Source organism: Lissotriton vulgaris, chromosome 2_1 (assembly GCF_964263255.1).
Source record: "Lissotriton vulgaris chromosome 2_1, aLisVul1.2, whole genome shotgun sequence".
NCBI lineage: Eukaryota > Metazoa > Chordata > Amphibia > Caudata > Salamandridae > Lissotriton > Lissotriton vulgaris.
Genome location: NC_141687.1, coordinates 467,038,144 through 467,058,283, shown reverse-complemented (window position 1 = coordinate 467,058,283; position 20,140 = coordinate 467,038,144). Strand labels below are relative to the sequence as shown.

General features: G+C 43.2%; 1 protein-coding gene across 1 annotated transcript in view; it reads right to left on the bottom strand.

Annotated features, from left to right (window-relative positions):
* Window positions 1–20,140, bottom strand: part of MFSD6 (major facilitator superfamily domain containing 6) — a 418,145-nt gene that overhangs the window by 229,064 nt on the left and 168,941 nt on the right. The window contains exon 3 of the mRNA XM_086955375.1: window positions 11,972–12,069. Coding sequence (XP_086811501.1) covers window positions 11,972–12,069 — 98 coding nt within the window. The remainder of the gene's footprint in view (window positions 1–11,971; window positions 12,070–20,140) is intronic.

Below are 20,140 nucleotides of genomic sequence, written 5' to 3'. Positions count from 1 at the left end.
ACGGGGGGAATGAATGGAAGGGTTATGACGTTAACTTTCGAAAAGCTAAAGAGTTTGACGAGGCTTTAACGTGGGATTGTCTCGACACGGTGTCATGGCATAAACAGCTCTTGCCTGGATCGGCGGGTACGTCGTCGCCAGGCTGGAGCGGGTCTGGGACAGTCCAACAGAGACCGGCACAGCCCTTTCGTGCGAGCGCCGGTGGGGAATCACAGCCCAAGACCGACGGGAATGGGGGCAAGCATGGGGTTTGTTGGAGTTTCAACAAAGGTAACTGTAACAGGCCTCAGGGAACATGTAGGTTCCGGCATGCTTGTTCGGGCTGTGGGAACTCTTCACACCCAGAAATTAGCTGTAGATCCAAGTCCGGTAGTTCGGGAGGAAAGGGGGGATCCAAGCAGGATTGATGTGGTGCCTTGGAAGCAATCATCTTCACCCATCGACATCTTGGCTTTGACTCCCTGGCTGAACAAATACCCTGATCATGTATCCGCCGGGATTTTGAGGAATGGCTTTCTGTATGGCTTCAACATCCCGGCGGGGAATTTTCGGGGGAGCCCCTTCTGTAAGAATCAACTATCTGTTCAACATAACCCGGCGGTGGCCGCCAAGAAAATTACCAAAGAGGTCAGCTTGGGACGGGTAGCAGGGCCTTTTGCCTGCCCGCCAGTGGCGGATTTTGTGTGTTCAACCCTAGGAGTGGTTCCGAAGAAGGACCCGGGGGAGTATAGACTCATTCACAATCTGTCGGACCCGAAGGGGGCCTCGGTGAATGAAGCTATTGACCCTGAGGTATGTTCAGTTCGATACGCATCGTTCGACGATGCCGTCGAGCTACTGAATCGCCTGGGCCCCGGTGCTTTGATGGCGAAATCAGACATCGAATCAGCATTCAGGTTGCTCCCGGTACACCCTCGGGACCAGCGCTTGCTGGGATTCACGTTCCAAGGGAAGTATTACATGGATAAATGCATGCCCATGGGTTGCTCAATTTCATGTGCCTATTTTGAAATCTTCAGCTCCTTTTTGGAATGGGCGTTCACCGAGGCCACTGGGCATAGACGGGTGATGCACTATTTAGACAACTTCCTTTTCTTGGGCCCGGCAGACACTACAGAATGTGCACAGACACTGCAGGACTTCTGCACTCTCATGCAGGAGTTTGGGGTCCCATTGGCACCAGGTAAGACAGTGGGGCCATCTACTTCACTGGAGTTTCTGGGAATTGAGTAGTATGGCCAACGTGGTGGCACTCCAGTGGCCTAACAGGTAACATTGGGTTCTTGGAGCTATTTCCCATTTGGGTGGCTCTGTTGGCATGGCCAGAAGACTTTAGGGACCGCTCAGTAGTGTTTTGGTCAGACAACATGACGGTGGTCGAGTGCCTTAATCACCAGGCATCACGCTGCAAGTGGATCTTGAGGCTGTTGAAAGAAATTGTATTTCGATGCATGAGATTGAATGTACAATTCAGGGCAAAACATGTGCCGGGTGTACTGAATAATGCAGCTGATGCACTCTCTCGTTCAGACATGCAGGCTTTCAGGAGTTATCTACCTACAGCGGATCTAGTGGCGGCACCGTTCCCCGAAGCACTATGACAGATCGGTGCCCTGGATTACAGGACCTCGTGGCAGCCAGCTTAGCGCCCAGAACGAGGAAAGCCTATGAGGGAGCGTTTCGTTCACACTGCGCCTTTTTAGGGCCGGTAGGGAGACATAGCTGGGGGCAGGAGGAATCCTTCTTAGGGTTCTTAGTGGCGCTTCATAAGGAAGGCTACTAGCAAAACTTGATGAGACATGCTCCTCCCCTTCCGAGGTAGTTCTGTTCCGAGCAGCTTTCGTATTGGCATTCCATGGGGCCATGCGGGTAGGTGAACTCGTAGCAAGAAACAAGAAGGATGTGGAGGGAGGTCTATGCAGGGATCATGTCCAAATACGGGGTGATTCTATGTTAATCTCAATAGCCAGGTCCAAGACAGAACAGGAAGCTTTGGGGAGTAGTGTGGTTTTGCAGCGCACCCGAGGGAGCCCCAGCTGTCCCATAAGGTATTTAGAGGACTACCTGGCACAGAGGCCGGCGACATGGGGGGGCCTGCTTAGACACAAGGACGGCACCCCGTTGACGAAATTTCAGTTTCAGAGGGTGCTGTCAATTATGATTGCTGCGGCGGGCTTGAACCCGTGCGATTTTGGGACCCACTCATTCAGAATAGGGGCCGCTACTGAGGCTACGGCTCGGGGTCTGGGTGCGGGAGAAGTGAAACAGCTAGGCCGTTGGTCCTCGAACTGTTTCAAGAGGTATGTGCGACTGCACATGTTGTAAAAGACTGATGAAATGCACTCACGCTTGTTGTCTTTTGTTTGGATTACAGTTTCGCAAGCCTGTGACGCGGGGCGGAATTGGGGATCGACCCAACACCAGAGGACCAACGGTCAAGGATCACCGACTGGAGATCGAGTGGTATGGGTCGTGGGCCACTCATACGTGAGGCGCGCCGGGGACGTATTCATGGCAGGTGACGCGACTCACGCATCTGGGGAATACTGGTTCAGAGTAACCTTCCATGGGAAGGGAGGCCTCTGTTTCGACCAATTTCAAACGTTTGTGGAAGGACTCTTAGGGCGGCAAAGGTCACCGCCATCTGTAATCATAGTGCACCTGGGGGGCAATGACTTGGTAAGACTGGGAAGACGGGTGTTAGTTGAACACATATTGTCGGCAGACAGCTGGTTGGCTAGGAGGCTCCCGGGGTGCACGATTGCCTGGTCCCACATGATCCCCAGGAGAGTCTGGCAGGGGGGTTTCTCTGTAACGGCGTTGAACCACTCGGTAAAGAGGGTCAACAACAAAATTGGGAAATTGTTTCGCTCCGCGCATTTGCCAAGCATTCCCCATGGGTGTATTCAGGGCGATCACTGTTACTTGAATGATGGGGTTCACCTGTCCAGGGCTGGGAATGATTTACTCATAGGAGACTTCATAGCATGGCTAGTGGGATTAAGGAGACATGACCTTTAGGAGGTGTGGGGGGCCGGATAGTCGGTCAACTATCCGGCCTGTGGCGGTAAGGTCATGATCGGTGAGCAGTGATTTCAAGGTCCCTAGGGGGGGCGCCACCCAGTACGGATGGGTGCGCCCAGGGGGAGGCGGCCATTTGCCCCTCCCACGGGGAGGCGGCACCCACTACGAATGGGGCGCCTAGGGGGAGACGGCCATTGGCCCCTCCCATGGGGAGGCGGCACCCACTACGAATGGGTCGCCTAGGGGGAGACGGCCATAGGCCCCTCCCAGGGGGGAGACGGCTATATGCCCCTCCTACGAATTTCACGGGGACCGGATATCCGCTCCAGCGGAAGAGTGTGTGGGGAAGTGGGGGGGGGGGGGGGGGGGGGGGGGAGTCCACGCTGTCCTTCTTACGGATACCTCGCACGAGAACTCGGACGACCTTTAAGATGGCGTTGAGTGAAAGGGGGCCCCCACGACAAGGGAAGTTACAGTTGGCAACGAGGGTAAAGTCCTCTGCGCATGCGCCACTCACACTGTGAGGGCGGGAATTTGGTAGTAGGGATCTGACACCGGTTAAGACCTTGCCGTTGGCCCTTAATGCTAGGATGTACAATTTTATTTTAGATTGTTATGCCTTTTCAGGATGTTAGACTCGGCTAGGAAACCTTTGTATTAGAGATCTGTTAAGGTTAGCCAAAGAACTTGTCTTCATCAAAATGTAATGGAAATAAAATTGTACATAATTCATAAAACGTTTTATTTAAAGTTTTAAATTTTGTTTCATATTTTAATAAATACGGCCGGGGGGTAACTCCCCCCCGCCTTCCAAAAGCTATATATAGTTAGGAATTAGCATTTAAAAAACCTATTAAATTCACTGAAGAAACCATAGGTTTTACACCAGTTATAGTTAGGAATTTGCATTTAAAAAACCTATTAAATTCACTGAAAAAAACATAGGTTTCACACCAGTTATAGTTATATGGAAATTTTACTGACCTAAAACCATTGAAATTCCCACGTTATAGTTAGTTGGACTCACTATAACTTGCGCGCCTGCAATGCACTGCTGATGACGTCACATATTACATCACTCATGACATGGTCAGTGACATCACTCATGACATCACTGATGACACCATCCTTGTGACAGAGTGACAGACCTCCTTTCAGTGTAATGTAACCCTTGAAACACATGTTCAAAAATAGAAACTAACATTTTCAAAAAAATGGAGATACCCATACCAGTTACAACAACCAATTCTGTAATACCACCATCTATATACACATCCACTCATTCACCAACAGTTCTATATAGTCAATCATACATATATTCACTCATCATATGTAGTGAAACACCTATACATCCTGTTACACACCGACAGTCATCCAAAAGATACTCACACACATAATCACACATGCAAATAAACTATTGAACATCCATTTATTTGCATATACAGCTATACACACACTACCACCTTACTTCTAAGGAAACTTACACATACTTACTCTCTTAAACAATCACTTATAGAAACACAAACTTATTTAAACAAGAACTCTTTCAATCGCTCACTCTCACATATACTCACTCATATACATCAATACTCACATATACTAGAAAACATATGTAGTTACTGATAAAGACACTAGTGAGACAGTCATTCACTCACTAAACACACACATATACACACTCATCCACCATACAGTCCTGCACATATGCTGTCTTCAAAACACATACAAACAGTGAGTCAGTCATTGATGCATCTATGTGCTAAGTAACACCCCCACCAAACCATACAGACTCGTACTGATACTAAAAAGAAATCTAATAACCCATATACACACACATGTAGCTACTCACCAAGCCATGCAGCCACTTATACACAAAGTGAAACACTGATACAAACATTTAAATATTTAAACAATACTCGCTAATATATGTATTCACTAAGATACACTTAATAAGCCAGTCAACCAATCAATTTTTTTTTAAAACATCCATTAAGACACTTATTTAAACATTTATTCTTCCATCGACCTTTACATATACATATATAAAACATATTTATTTTTCAGAAAGACACACATTCACTGGATGGTGTCATCAGTGATGTCATGAGTGATGTCACTGACCATGTCATGAGTGATGTAATATGTGACGTCATCAGCAGTGCATTACACGCGCAAGTTATAGTGAGTCCAACTAACTACAACGTGGGAATTTCAATGGTTTTATGTCAGTAAAATTTCCAGCTAACTATAACTGGTGTCAAACCTATGGTTTTTTCAGTGAATATATATATATATATATATATATATATATATATATATATATATATATATATATATATATATATATATATGTGTATGTGTTTTGACAGCATGGTGTGACACCAGTTACAGTCCGACACCTCTGGGAATATACAAGTTCCCACAATGCACAGAAATGGAAAAAGAGGATATGAGAAATAGGGGAGGGCAGAAAAGAAAAATAACTGTAAAACTTGTATGTTTGCACATAATGACTTGATCAATCACTGTAACTCTAAAACCTAGAACTAAGAATGAACTCTTGTCGCTCCTTAGCCACCTATGTAGTAAAAATTTACTTTACAGAAACTCTTTCACTGAGAGGCTCAATCAGTTTTTTAAAATGAACTTTGCACGTAAATTGCACCTCGTTTGATGAATAATATCATTGTGAATGTAAAAAAATCCCTTTCAGGTACGTTACATGATGCACGTTGCACTTTAGAATTACATTCTTAAAATAGTACTTTACTGTAAACCATGAGGTGAACAGAGATAAGGTGAAATAATGGCGTCCAAAATGTGCCGTGAAATCATACTCAGGAATGGTAGTCTAGTTGTTTTTAATGGTAAAGAAACTAATGAGGGTACTAAGCACAGAGCACAATAAAAATGGTCTAGACACAAGGGACTCTATGGTCCAGTTGAAGACTAAGTATAGTCGAAACGTGTAGGCCGTCCTGTTGCTAATGCACATGGTGTTTGTGGAAAAATAAAAGAAATTTGAACTCATCTGCTGCTGTGGTGCCGTGACTTCTGTGGAAACTACGTAAGCCCAGGGGATTCGAAGTGATATATATATATATATATGTGTTTTGACAGCATGGTGTGACACCAGTTACAGTCCGAAACCCCTGGGAATATACAAGTTCCCACAATGCACAGACGATAGATCAACGAAACCCCAGTGGAACTTAGACATTAGTAAATACGATACACACAATCAAGAATGCTGGTTGTGTCAGAGTGCCAAATATGTAGTTACAGCTCCCCAAAAATTAGATGACAAAACAGCAATAAACATGCATTATAAATATTCAAATTGAAGTAGTATGTGTGTACATTAAGCTGCAAATAATCATGTAAATAAGGCCTCCACAACAATGTATATTACATGTTTTTAGCAATGTTCATGTTATTCTGTCAACTACGAATCCCACAATGCCTCATAACTGGGCAGGTTGGATGCTTGTAAATATAGTTGAAATCAATGACGGACTCACTTAATCACCATGAGCAAGACTTGATAGTCGAAGCGCCTTGGCTGTGGTTTATGAGGCGGATGTGCGTCCACTATTAAATATACTTTACGAGCCTCTCCTTGAGTGTGGGGTTTTACATCTTTGTTGGCTGAGATCTATATATATATATATATATATATATATATATATATATATATATATATATATATTTTCACTGGAAAAAAAACATAGGTTTCAGGGGCGTTAAAGTTAGTTGGACATTTCGCTCGAACAAAACCATTGAAATTCCTCCGTAATAGTTAGTTAGCTAACTATGACTTGCGCGGCCGCAATGCACTGCTGATGACGTCACATATTACATCACTCATGACATGGTCAGTGACATCACTGATGACATCTCAAATGACATCACTGATGACATCATCCAGTGAGTGTTTTTTTTTTTGAAAATGTAATATGTTTTATATATGTTTATCTCAAGGTCGATGGAAGAATAAATGGGTATATAAGTGTCTAAATGGATGATTTTTTTTATTGATTGTATAACTGACTACGTGTATCTTAGTGAATACATGGGTTGGTGAGTAATGTTTAAATATGCAAATATCTGTATCAGTCTCTCACTTTGTGTATGAGTGGCTACATGGGTTGGTGAGTAGCTACACGAATGTCTATATAGGTTAATAGTTGTTTGTTTGAGTATCAGTATGAGTGTCTGTATGGTTCGGTGGGGGGTATTCAGTGCATAGTTGCATGAATGAGTTACTCACTGTTTGTACGTGTTGAAGACCGCATGTGTGCAGGACGGTATTGGTGGATGAGTATGTGTATGCGTGTGTTAGTGAGTGAATGACTGTCTCAATAGTGTCTTTATGAGTAACTACATATGTTTTAAACTAGTATATGTGAGTATTGGTGTATATAAGTGAGTATATGTGAGAGTGAGAGATTGGAAGAGTTCTGTATACATTAGTATGGGTTTCTATAAAGGATTGCTTAAAAGAGTAAGTATGTGTAAGTTTCTGTAGCAGTAAGTGTGGTGGTGTGTGTATCACTGTATATGCAATTTATTGGATGGTTGATACTTTATTTGCATGTGTGACTATGTGTGTGGGTAACTATGGATGAGTGCAAAACTGATCTGTCTGAACTGGGGTGGTGTGGAGTGCAAAAAAACAGGGATTTAGGCCCAGATCTCTGTACTGGGGTGAATGTATGACATTGTTCTGCATTCTGTCCATCAACTGTTGTTTTTGCATAACTATGGATGAGTGTCATTGTCTAACAGGATGTATAGGTGTATAAGTACGTATGATGAGGGAGTACATGTCTGAGTGACTGTATAGGACTGTTGGTGAATGAGTGGATGTGTGTGTAGATCTTGGAATTACTGAATAGGTGTGTTGTAAGTGGTATTGGTGTGTCCATTGATTTGAAAAAGTTAGTTTCTATTTTTGAGTGTGTGTATCAAAGGTTATATTAGGGTGAGAGGAGGTCTGCCACTATCACAAGGATGATGTCATCAGTGAAGTCATCAGTGATGTCATTTGAGATTTCATCAGTGATGTCACTGACCATGTCATGAGTGATGTAATATGTGACATCATCAGCAGTGCATTGCGGGAGCGCAAGTTATAGTTAGCTGAACTAACTATAAAGAAGGGGATTTCAATGGTTTTGTACGAGTGAAATGTCCAACTAAATATAACGTCCCTGAAACCGATGGTTTTTTCAGTGAATGTCTAAGGTCTTTTAAATGCTAATTCCTAATTATAACGTGCCTGAAACCTACGTTTTTTCAGTGAATTTCAATGTTTTTTTAAATGTTAATTTGTAACTATAACAAGCCTGAAACCTATGGTTTTTTCAGTTAATTTCTAAGTTGTTTTAAATGCTAGTTTCTAACTCTGCTTACAGAGGTAGGACACGTGAAGAAAGAAAAAAAACACACAGAAAGAAAAAACAGAAATGCAGAAAGAAGCAGCAGAAGTCCACAAAGACGAAGAAAAGTGCAGGAAGGAAGACATGTAGAAAGAACAAACAGAGGAGCAGAAAGAGGCCTTGTTGCAAAATCATTCTGTACCCTCAACTTTTTCAGATGGGTTCTGGAGGTAACTGACTGACTAACCAGTCCTAGAGCCAGTGCTATGCTAAAAGACACTTAGAATACAGTTAAAACACCTACATACACTAGGGAACACTATGCGTTAGGGTACCCCTGTTAGCATGACCTCCTCTTTAAGCCCCTAGTATATAATAGGGCAGGGGGATTAAAACTACCTCGTAAAACGCGACAAGGCGCGTTTGCATACTGGTGAAGGTAGGGGTGGGACAGCTGAGCTGACGTGTGCAAACATGCCCTGTGGCCGTTTTAATTTGGTGGTTAAAGTCCCCTTGAATCCGGAGTGTCCCTTGGGTACAACTAGCCCACCAGGTATCTCCTGTTAGCACCACAGAGCTGCCTTGCAGAGAGGTGTAAAAAATGGGGACAGCCTAGACAATCTTCCTGCAACACAGCGCAGTGGCGCTTACTGGAAACACCTGGTGGACTAGTTGGCTCCCATGGGCCCTCAGGATTGAAGAGGAATTATTTCCCCAACTTAAAACGCGTCACAGGACGTGTTTGCACACGTCACATTAGGCCCCGCCCCCTCCCTTCACCATTGTGCGAACACGTGCTGTGTCCGTTTTAAGTTGGGAGATTAAGTCCCCTTGAATCCTGAGGGTACCTGGGGTGCAAGTAGCCCACCAGCTACCTCCATTAAGTGCCACAGAGCTGCGTTGCAGAGAGGTGTAAAAAGGGGAGTGGCCTCAGAGGTTCCTGGTGGGCTTGTTGGCCCCCCAGGGACCCCCAGTATTCAAGGGAAATTCGTTCCTCAGCTGCAAACGCGCCAGGGGGTGCGTTTGCAGAGTGCTGCAATGATAGGGCGTGGCCTCAGGCGCAATGCTGGTCTTTAATTTTATATTTAAGAAGAGGGGCTGTGTGGCCCCCCTTCTTTTTCTAATTTAATGGCCCCGGGTACCCCATCCCCCAGGGCATGGCCTTTTAAAAAAAATGCATTTCTTTTGGGGAGGGGGGCTGCATGGCCCCCCTCCTGGGCAACTTGTAGCCCCGGGTACCCCATCCCAGGGTCTGGCTTTCTGAATTGGGGAGCGTGGGGGGTCCCCAACCCACCGACTGTCCCGCCGGTTTCCGCGTCCCTCTGGAGCCGGCATTGCTTTTCCACATGGGGAGCTGCTAAGATGTAGCTCCCTGTGTGGAAAAGCAATTTGGTTCGCATTTTGAAAGAGAGAGCAGGGGTGGGGAACAGTCATACTTGTATCCAAACCCATATTACTCCATCATGCCACCATAGGGAGTAAGCTAGGATCTGGGGGAGAGGTCTCATGGGGTTGTCACTCCCGCCTAGGGAAGAGTAGTGTCGGGTGCAGGACCCCGGTCTGCTGCGGACAGAATTTGAAAGAACAGAGAAGCAAGGCTATATAGAGACAAAGAACAAAAGAGTAACATTGGCCAAACGGGCCACAATTTTGCTGTTCCAGTCACGGGTCAGCCTACACCACAGTGCCCGGATGAACCCAGAGATGTCACTCTCCTAAGAACAGACAGGGGGCGAGGTGTTGGTTGTTCCCAAAATCGGCCAGGGGCAAGCTCTGGCTCCAGTAACACTGCAGGTAAGGAACTGGGGCGCAGACTACACCCTAAAATAAACACCGGTCCCAACAGGCCTCAAATATACGTCAAGAACAGCACCAGCAGGTAATTGCGCATATGGGGGTCAGTTCATCTAGGAGTCGAGGATCGTAAGCTTACTGCCGACTGTTCCCCTTCCAGGGACTTGATATGCTGTATAATATCTTGCTTGGTTTGTGAGGTACTTTGGTCGTCGGGGCATGGAGAGCGTCTATTACGGCGTACCGTAGACAGGATGGTTTGGCAGGCGCCGTGTGAGCGGCGGAAGACGCGTGGGACTAGCAGGCAGCGTCAGTGAGAGGTGGAGTAGTTGTGCCGCTTCTTTGTAGGACCATACCACCCGGCGTTTGGAATCCCATTAAAAAATGATGGCAAATGGGTGGCCCCACTGATAGGGGACATCCAGGTTTCTCAGCTTGTCTGTCACTGGTCTGAAAGCCCGGCGTCTTCGCAAGGTATTGGGCGCGAGATCTTGAAAGATTTGAATCTTGTGTCCCCCGTAAACAAGGTCCGGTTTAGCACGCGCTGCCCGAAGGATGGCCTCCTTTTCCATTAAAAAAATGGACTCTGGTCAGGATGTCCGGGAGAAGTCCCGGCCTACCTGCAGGGCCGGCGACCCGAAAATATTGCAAATAGAATGTTGCGGCTTTCCGATGGAAAGTAGGTCCCAACTATAACTACCTACTGGCAACCGCCAGTAGGTATATCCGCCAGTCGGTATATAACATTTCAATAAAATTTATGGACAATTGTGACATCAAATAAGTGATGCAGATTTAAGTAAAAGCTCAATGTAAACAATGTGCATTTGAGTTTCATTAATACATTTAATCTATCTACCTGCATACGATTATGGCTATATAAAATGGATGGATGTCGTTTCAACGCATGCTTTTACCACGCATGCCTTGACAACTCGGGTATTACAATGCAAGTCGTTATAACGACTTGCGTTGGGGGGCGCTGGATAGTGGAATAGTTTAATTTTCTATTTCAACTCCAATCTCCATGAATAGAAGGGAAGGTGTTGTATAGAAATTAAACTATTCCCTATCCAACAGCGCCCTCCAGCGAAAGTCGTTGTAACGACTTTCGTTGTGAATCCTGCGTTGTAATGGTAGTGCCGGGTAAAAGTTTCATTGTAAATGATGTTCCCCATATAAAATGCACCTCTGGAAACCACAATTTCCAAACCCAAGTCCTTATCTAATGAAATCCTTTTGTGATTTTTCGCAGCTTTTTTTATGCAAGTTATGGATGAATGTTATGCACTTCTCAGTAGACCTCCAACATGGCATCCATTTATATTACTCTCTGTCAAATATACTACTTTAAAGGTCGTATAAAGGAGTGGAGTGGTGTGGCTCACTGGTTAGAGGCGGCAGACCCGGAAGCAGAGGACGGCCCGGGACCAGGGTTCAATTCCCGATGCGGCAGGGTTGTGGACCAGGGTCAGCGGACTCGATAATTCTCGCCTCAGTGCCTACTCTAACCAGGGATCACACTCGGCAACTCTGGGCATTAGCTTGCCTCATCTCCACAACGGCCCCCCACATACACCGGGGATGCCTGGTTTCACCTTGGAGATACCCAGTAGGGACCATCTCACAGGGAAAGCCAGGACGGGTTCCCCAGTGGTCTACAGCGCAGAGATACCCCATGTGGGGTGATTCATGCGCTTTACAAGACATATTTACATTACATTATATTAAAGGCATCTTTCAAGCTAAACAATCCAATATATTTTTTGCCTTACCTTGAAGAACCTCCATGGGGAGTACAGTCCAGGCGTTTTCCAGGTAAGAGATGTACAGGTAGCGAGCTGTATTACAGGCAAGGCCAATGTACAAGACTCTAGGTTGGAGAGAAATATTAGCCAGATGTGAGAGGAGTGTCAAATTCAATGAATCGTTAAATTACTATCCATTTGATTGGCTCTGCATCCCATCATTAGCAATTCATTAAAGCGTTAGTCCGCATAAATCCTGCTTTTGCTATTGTTGCAGTATTATTATACTCTGTATATGGCTGTAAGGAAAGCACTTCTCCGCCCAGGACATTGGCTCCTGTTTGCTTATCCATCTTTTACATGTTGAATACATCTGGAGGGTCTACACTCGTGTTATAATTCTTGATGCACTGGGTTTCATATGGTTTCTAATCTGGTCAGTTATGCATAATAAATAGAATATCAAACAACATCTAGTCAGAATCATTATGGAACGGGCTATTTAAGATGGTGTTTCCAAATACCCGCACGCTTTTCTCCTGACCAGAGTTTGCCAGTCCAGCACACATGCACCAGCAGCATCGTAGAGCAGCAGACCTCTATTCACACTTCAACCAATGACAGATAGAGCATGTGCTGTCTATTGTTTATTAACAGATATTCAGCTTTTTGTTCACAGTATTTTATTCACCTTCCAGAGCATATGGCATATGACCTTCTTGGACTAAACTATTACCACTACCTAAGAAGCTAGGCAGGCCTTTCACACCAATGTTACTGTACCTTTCCCCACCTCCCCTCCCTAGTGTCTGCTATGGACAAACATACATAGATACATACATGTTTATGGAACAATATTACTCTCTTCTCTAAGGTGCATCGCTCTGTGTCAGAGGTTTGAATACCTGCCATCCATGGACATTTATGCTGAAATGACTTTCTTTCACCATTAGGTGTTTCTAAGTGCTGCTTTTTCATTACAGCTTCTTCCTTCAGCCAAGAGCAAATGTCACAGTGCCCGTGCTTATATACTTATTTAGGCCTACACCCTACCAGTGATAGATAAACTAAGCTGCCATTCATAGCATGGGAGAGCATAGTGGTCATCTAGAACATACCCCCACTTAGTTTTCTTCTCATTTTGTGGGGTAAACTATGCACATATCAGCAGTTTGATTGGGAGTTCCTCCTCCTAAATCCCATGGACAATTTATGAACCACTTCTGAATAATCTGATTAACTTTCTCTGGGGACAAAGCATTTTGTTTGGACTGTCTTTAACGAAGCAACCGGAGATCGAAGTGTCCCAAGATGGAGGTCTCCTCTTAACATTCTCATCTAATCCAAATTCTTCGTATTGACAAACCAACAATCAAACCTGAATACCTCTTTATGGAACAAGGACAGACACTCATGACCCCTTATGTTATGGAATCACAAGAACTGTAAGTAATAGCGACAAATGCTGAAGGCTGAATACGCACCAACACAAACATCCTAATGTCTCCTGGCATTCACAACAAGTAAAATGTAAGAAACAAGTGAGCATTAGTTCTGTGCTTCTAATGAGAAAGGGGTCTAATCGCTCGACCTCTTCTAAAACTGGACTGCGAATGTACAGAAGGCAGGAACTGGTTCGCTTGCATGGTAAGCATGAGGCAGCCACACAGAACATGTGATGCTCAGTGCAACAACTCCAGCTTGGATACCCTAAGTATGCTTTAGTTCTGAGCTTGTAAAGTGAAAAGCGGCCCGGTCACATGCATGCCTCCATATTTGAGCCGCAATTCTGGTTTCTCCAACGAGTAGCACGTGAGCTACTGCTAGCTCTCCAGCTACTTGCAAGTTTCTCCCATGTGTGCAGCCCACCCAACAAAATTAGAAGCTTTTGCTTGAGTGAATTAATATATGATCCAAATATTGAAAAGTATGTTTGGAGGAGAAAATGTGTGTATTTTCAGAACTCATAAGCTGATGTTTTTAGAAAAGGGTTGAGTTTCTCAAATATTTTTAAAGCTGGTATGTCAGTGATAAAGCATCAGTACTGTGGACACTCACTATTAATATTGAAACTTGGTGCCAGGAGCACTGCAGCTATGCCTGTTGTGTATTACACTTCCAAAGGCAATTGAAATTAGCAAACTCTTTTTTTACATTACTACTGGACCCATTGATTTGGAAGCTTTTATTCGGTTAAATAAATCAACCATATAAGCAGTACAAGCATAAAACAATCTACAATAATAATCAAAAATGTATGAAACTGCAGGATTAATAAAATATAAGTACATCAAAGTTCATAAACAAGATACAAAAGGGCGAGTGCATAATTCATATAAAAACCCTAGCGTTTTGCATAAACATATATGGTCCTAATTCAAAAGTGCAAATGCAGAAGGTTACATGGTATCCTAAAAATCATACAGTCAAATATCAATGATCATAGATTTCCTAATGCTAATAGATTTCAAGAGAAATGTAGCTAAATAAAAACACAGTCCTGGGTCCTCTAATCTAAGGAGAAACTCCATGGCGTCTTTGGTAGATCGTATATTGTGGTATAAAAGGAATAGTTTTGAATAAAATTTCCTAAAATGGGAATACAATTTACAGAATAATAACATATGGCAGCAGCTTTGTCGGGAAACTCCACCGCATGGGCATGGGTGAGCAGAACATTGTTTCATAACTGGGAAATTAACAAGATGGTGTATGATACCCAATCTTAGGCGTGTCAGCACAAATCGGTGTGATGCTCTTGGCACGACTGACAGGTAGGTTTGGAATCCCTGTTTCAGATCCAGTTGCAGATAAAAAAAGAAAGTTGATTGGTTCTTAATAACACGGGAACGTGCCTCTGTTTTGTGGGCTAATAAAATCGATTTTACCTCAGTTCTAGCAACAAAATCTGCACACCCAGGATCCAGCCGAATATAACAATTAAATCAAAATTTAAACCAGTAAAACATATAATTAAGCCAAGGTATTCTTAGGCAATTGTCCATTTTGAGGCAGTCCCATATTTTGGATTGGGTGAACATGGTCTCCTCTGTTGACCATATAGATTTCCATAGAAGGAGAGGGCGCATTGAGGCCAAATCTGAAATATATTTGATGCCCACCTCACGATGAATCAGTTCTGTGGAGGCCGATAAAGCGTTTTAAACAACAAGCGTTTTAAAATTTTCGGATTGTTGTAATACAGTACCTTTGCAATGTCTCCAAACACCTGCCCCATAAAGGGCCGCAGTGACACCTCGTATCTCATAGATTGTCAACATATCTTTGATGCGACGATTACCCAGTTTAGCCGCAAATCTAAAAATACCATATGTATTTCTCAACATCTTAAAACAGGCATTTTCCTGTTCTTGAGCCCATGACCTGTTCCCTGCAAATGTGACACCCAAATAACAAAATGTTTTGACTATCTGTACCTTAGAACCTTCAATATAGATCTGGATGTTATAGGGTTACTACCGCAAGCCATAACAAAAGTTTTCGATGTATTGATTAAAAGCTTTCTTTTGGCACTAAAAACAGTAACATTATCAATAAGACGCTGTAAGCCGATGAGGGTGCGAGAAAGTAAAACTGCATCATCAGCGTATAAAGTCGAGGCAACGCCGAGACTAAGGTAGGCGCGGCATTCAAAATGAAGTATAAAAACTAGCTGGCTTTGCAAGAGCTACGTTTTAACCAGTGAAACAATGTTGCCAAACTGAGAGTAATAATCGGCTTCTGTGTTTAGGTACAGAAGGTCAAAGATGGTTTTGTGCAGAGTATAAAGACCATTGGAAGTAGCTGGCCCCGCATTGCACACAAACAAAAATGTATACAGGTAAACTCCTTAGTCACTTCGAGTGTTTGAGCCCCTGCACTGTCAAAAACGAGTCCATTCCAGCTGGACTAAAAAAAAAAATCATTTTTTTCAAATTACGAACAGAATTTTTGGGTCGATCGACATGAAAACTTCGGGAAGTGCACACCATTGAGATTAAGGTAGGAGAAATTCTAAATAAAAATGTGGAGCGTCCTTTGTAAAAATATAACCGGGTCCTAAGAGAAAATATACATATTTCTTTCAGACGAAACCCAGTCTAAACAAAGAAAACCCCAGATTAACGAATCAAAGAGAAATAAGCAGATGAGAAAACTTTCAGCTCTAAAGGTATTTAGAGAGCAGCAATTAAGAGCCATTGTATAAAGAGCTTTATAATACGAGCACTTTTAACTAAAAATACGTTCTTGTCTATATTTTATAGAAAGTCAGAACAAGAAAAATAGAGAGCCATGATGAGAATCTAGGAAGTGATACCCTAGGATTCGAAATGCGTCAGCATTTCAACATAGAGCATAAAAAACAAATTTATTTTTTCTTGTAAATACCTTGACAACGGATTTATTGAATATATGCTCTTTATGAATTTGATTTGATCACTACATGAGTTATTCTTATTAAATGATAAGTGATTTAGTGTTTTTTGGATATAATTGTGTGTGTATTGTACTGTTTAATTTCTTTGTAAATTACAGTGATGTAAAATGTGTTGTCTAGTCTAATGTGGTTGTAAATAGTGTGTTGTAAATATATGTAAATTTTGTATTATCTTTTCCTTTTTAAACAGACCAAAACATTTTTTGATAAAAAGATAAGAAATTACAAACTGTATAAATGAAAAAGAGGTTGAAACATAAAGAAATGTGTTTTGCTGAGCATAATTTGTTATAGCTCCCCAAAAAGTAAAAAATAGAGATCTATTCAACTTTTGTTTTTTGCAGCGACATAATCTGGGCATGGGTACCAACAATAGTGCAACATTTAATTTTACATTTATTCAAATTGGTGAAAATCAAGATCAAACGACCACCCTCTGCTCTACCCGAAAGGGAAGCCTGAGCTGGGAGCCAATGGGAGGTAAAACCCTCTACGTAAATTGGTTCAATACACCACGTCTCCTGTAGGCATATAATATCATGTTGTGCCAAAATAAAATCTGACTATGATGGTGTACCTATTTTGCTTTTAAAACCGGCAATATTCCAGGTGGTGACTTGATACCCTTTGCCCATATTCACTTTGGAAACTTCCTGAGAGGGTGCTTCATGCCCCACCTCTTCACTAGTGGGAATTGGTTATTCAGCAATACAATCTAAATCACCAGGGGTGGTAGGTGTCCATATTGCATTTATAGGTAGCGTCCCTCCCTGCTCTATCATGCATGGGTCAGTCTTCCTAGTTGAATTTTTGTCATTTAGATTCTTTCCCATGCTACCTGACTGGACTGTATGGATCCCTCACGTCAATCGTTGGTATCCAGATTACCCTCGGCCTGATATCTGTTGGCTACTGGGATAGCAAAATTGGGTAAGGGAAAAAACAGGGAGGGGGCTAGCAAAGGTCCATTTCTAGGCCGGCTATCATTTCCATGCATCACCAGTGGATGTCTATAAAAGTACCCTAAAGGGAGAAGAGTGGTATTAAATTCCCGGGGAGAGGGTGGTGGTGCATTTTTAAGAGTATTATTTGCCCACCTCGGGGACCTGAAATTAATAAATCGCCATCAAAGCATTTTTTTAGGGGCCCAATCCAGCCCACTCTACCTGTTGTCAAAATCTGACTTGCCCCTTCCATTGGATAGCCACAATTATTGGTCAACCAAAACACTACTTTGTTCATAAGTGAACCATGTTCTTCTACCTGGCCAGGCTGGAGTTTAGGTACATTAACCAAAAGTGCGACATAAGCACTACATACGGGGGCAAAGTCTGCAGCCGTGGCGATTTTTCTATCCCCATAAGCTGATGTTTTTGGGCCGTCAGACTTTACAGAATCAGATCTAATAGTTTTATCTGACTTAGTCTCTATTCTCTCCTTCTGGGGTGGTTTAGGTCAATAGTTATTGGTTAACTTTCCTGTTACTGTATTTCCATCTTTATACCTATTTGCCACCTCTGTGATAGGGATCCGCTCCTTAGAATTATTACTGGGTTCACCAACTGGGGCAGAGATCAAATTAATGGGGCCTATAATGGCATCTTTTTGTTGGATCCTAATCAACTCATTTTGGAGTTTACCATTAACTTTATCTAGCGATCCGCTGATCTTATGGATTTCTCTGGCTAAAATATCGAGTTTGTCATAAAGCGGCCTTAAGAGCTCTATCACTTTATCAGAAATGGTCGCTAAAGTTAAGCCATGCTGTATAGGGTCTATTCTAGTCAACCTGGTTTCCCAATATAAGTACTCTTTTTATCGTTTTTTGTCTTGGGGTTAGAGTTGTAATTCCCCTGTTCTAAGGTATTCTCTCTGCGTCCCCTGGTCTTTTTCAGAGGCGGGGGGCTTTCAGGGATGGTCAAAGTAGGAATCAAAGATATTCGGGTATGGTCCCAACTTATCCCTCCCGCATTAATGGCGTTGGAGCCTAACTCCTCGACTAGCATTGACTTATTTATCGATTTATTAGATCTAGTCTCGCTAGGGGGACTAATAGGGACCCTGACCTTATTCCGCAGTTCTCCCCCCATATAGCTAGAACCCATGGACAGGCGCTCTCAGTGCGGTCTTTTGCTTCTGAGAGGACATTAACTGCTTTGACCAGATATAAGTCAATCGTAGTGCATGATTCATCAGTAAATGGCTTGAAGGTCTTCCTCCTTGCCATGATATTACAAACAGATAGAACTGTACAAAGGGAAGATAAGTAATTGGCCCTATAAGAGCTCCGGCAGGAACATGAATGGCGGCTACCAAATTGTAATGTAGCAACTACGGGTGGGGCTGGAAGGGTGCTAGTACAGAACAGTAGAAGTGAACCACGTAGGGTCTTGGGACCTTAAGTCCTTGCTTGGCAAAAATGTGCCCCTTATACAGTACTCTTACTATAAAGTATGAACACTCAGAATAAAGTGCATGTGGATTGGCTTTAAAGTGACACGTGTTGCACAGTATGAATTAATCTGCCGCAGAAGCGGACTCGTTTAGCTAGAACTGGGTGTTTAGAGCGGCCCACTAGTAATAAAGTGCAAGGTAAATAGGCCTTAAATAAAGTGGCATGTGCCAAAACAGTACAATTATATCCCACCGTTATTTGTAATCCCACAGTATCAAAAAATACAATATGTTAAAGTGTCACCATTAAGAATAGAGTACAGTATAGATTGACTTTAAAGTGACACGTGCTACATGATGTAAATTAAACTGCCGCCAAAGCAAAAGCGGACTCGCTTCACTAGAACTTGATGTTTTGAGCTACCCACTGGTGATAAAATGCAAGGTAAATCAGCCTTGAATAAAGTGACATGTGCTATGCTGAAATGACTTACTTTCACCATTAGGTGTTTCTAAGTGCTGCTTTTTCATTACAGCTTCGTCCTTCAGCCAAGAGCAAATGTCACAGTGACCGTGCTCATGTACTTATTTAGGCCTACACCCTACCAGCGATAGATAAACTTTAGCTGCCATTCATAGAATGGGAGAGCATAGTAGTCAGCTATAACATACCCCCACGTAGTTTTCTTCTCATTAAAGAGAATATAACTTCCAATGATAAACTAAGTACAAATACTGCTGGATGGTTTCTCGGACGGGAGGAAAATAGCTGATTAGCTAAGCAGTTCAGTCCCTTTGTGGGGTAAACTATGCACATATCAGCAGATTGATTGTGAGTTCCTCCTCCTAAACCCCATGGACAACTTATGAACCACTTCTGAATAATCTGACTAACTTTCTCTAGGGAAAATGCATTTTGTTTGGACTGTCTTTAACGAAGCAACCGGAGATCGAAGTGTCCCAAGATGGAGGTCTCCTCTTAACATTCTCATCTAATCCAAATTCTTCATATTGACAAACCAAGTCAAGTCAAGTCAAATGATTTATATAGCGCGCTACATACCCAGAGGGTCTCAAGGCGCTTGAAGAAAGGAGGGGAATTACTTGTCGAATATCCAAGTTTTAAGTTGTTTTCTGAATGCTAGGTGGTTCTGAGTGAGGCGAAGGTGAGTGGGAAGTGAGTTCCAGGTTTTAGCTGCCAGGTAGGAGAAGGATCTACCTCCCATGGTGGTTTTGTTGATGCGAGGTACAGTGGCAAGGGCTTATTTGGAGGATCGTAGCTGGCAGGAGGGGGTGTAGAAGGAAAGACGTGAGTTGAGGCATTCGGGTCCATGTTCGTAAAGTGCTTTGTGCGCGTGGGTTAG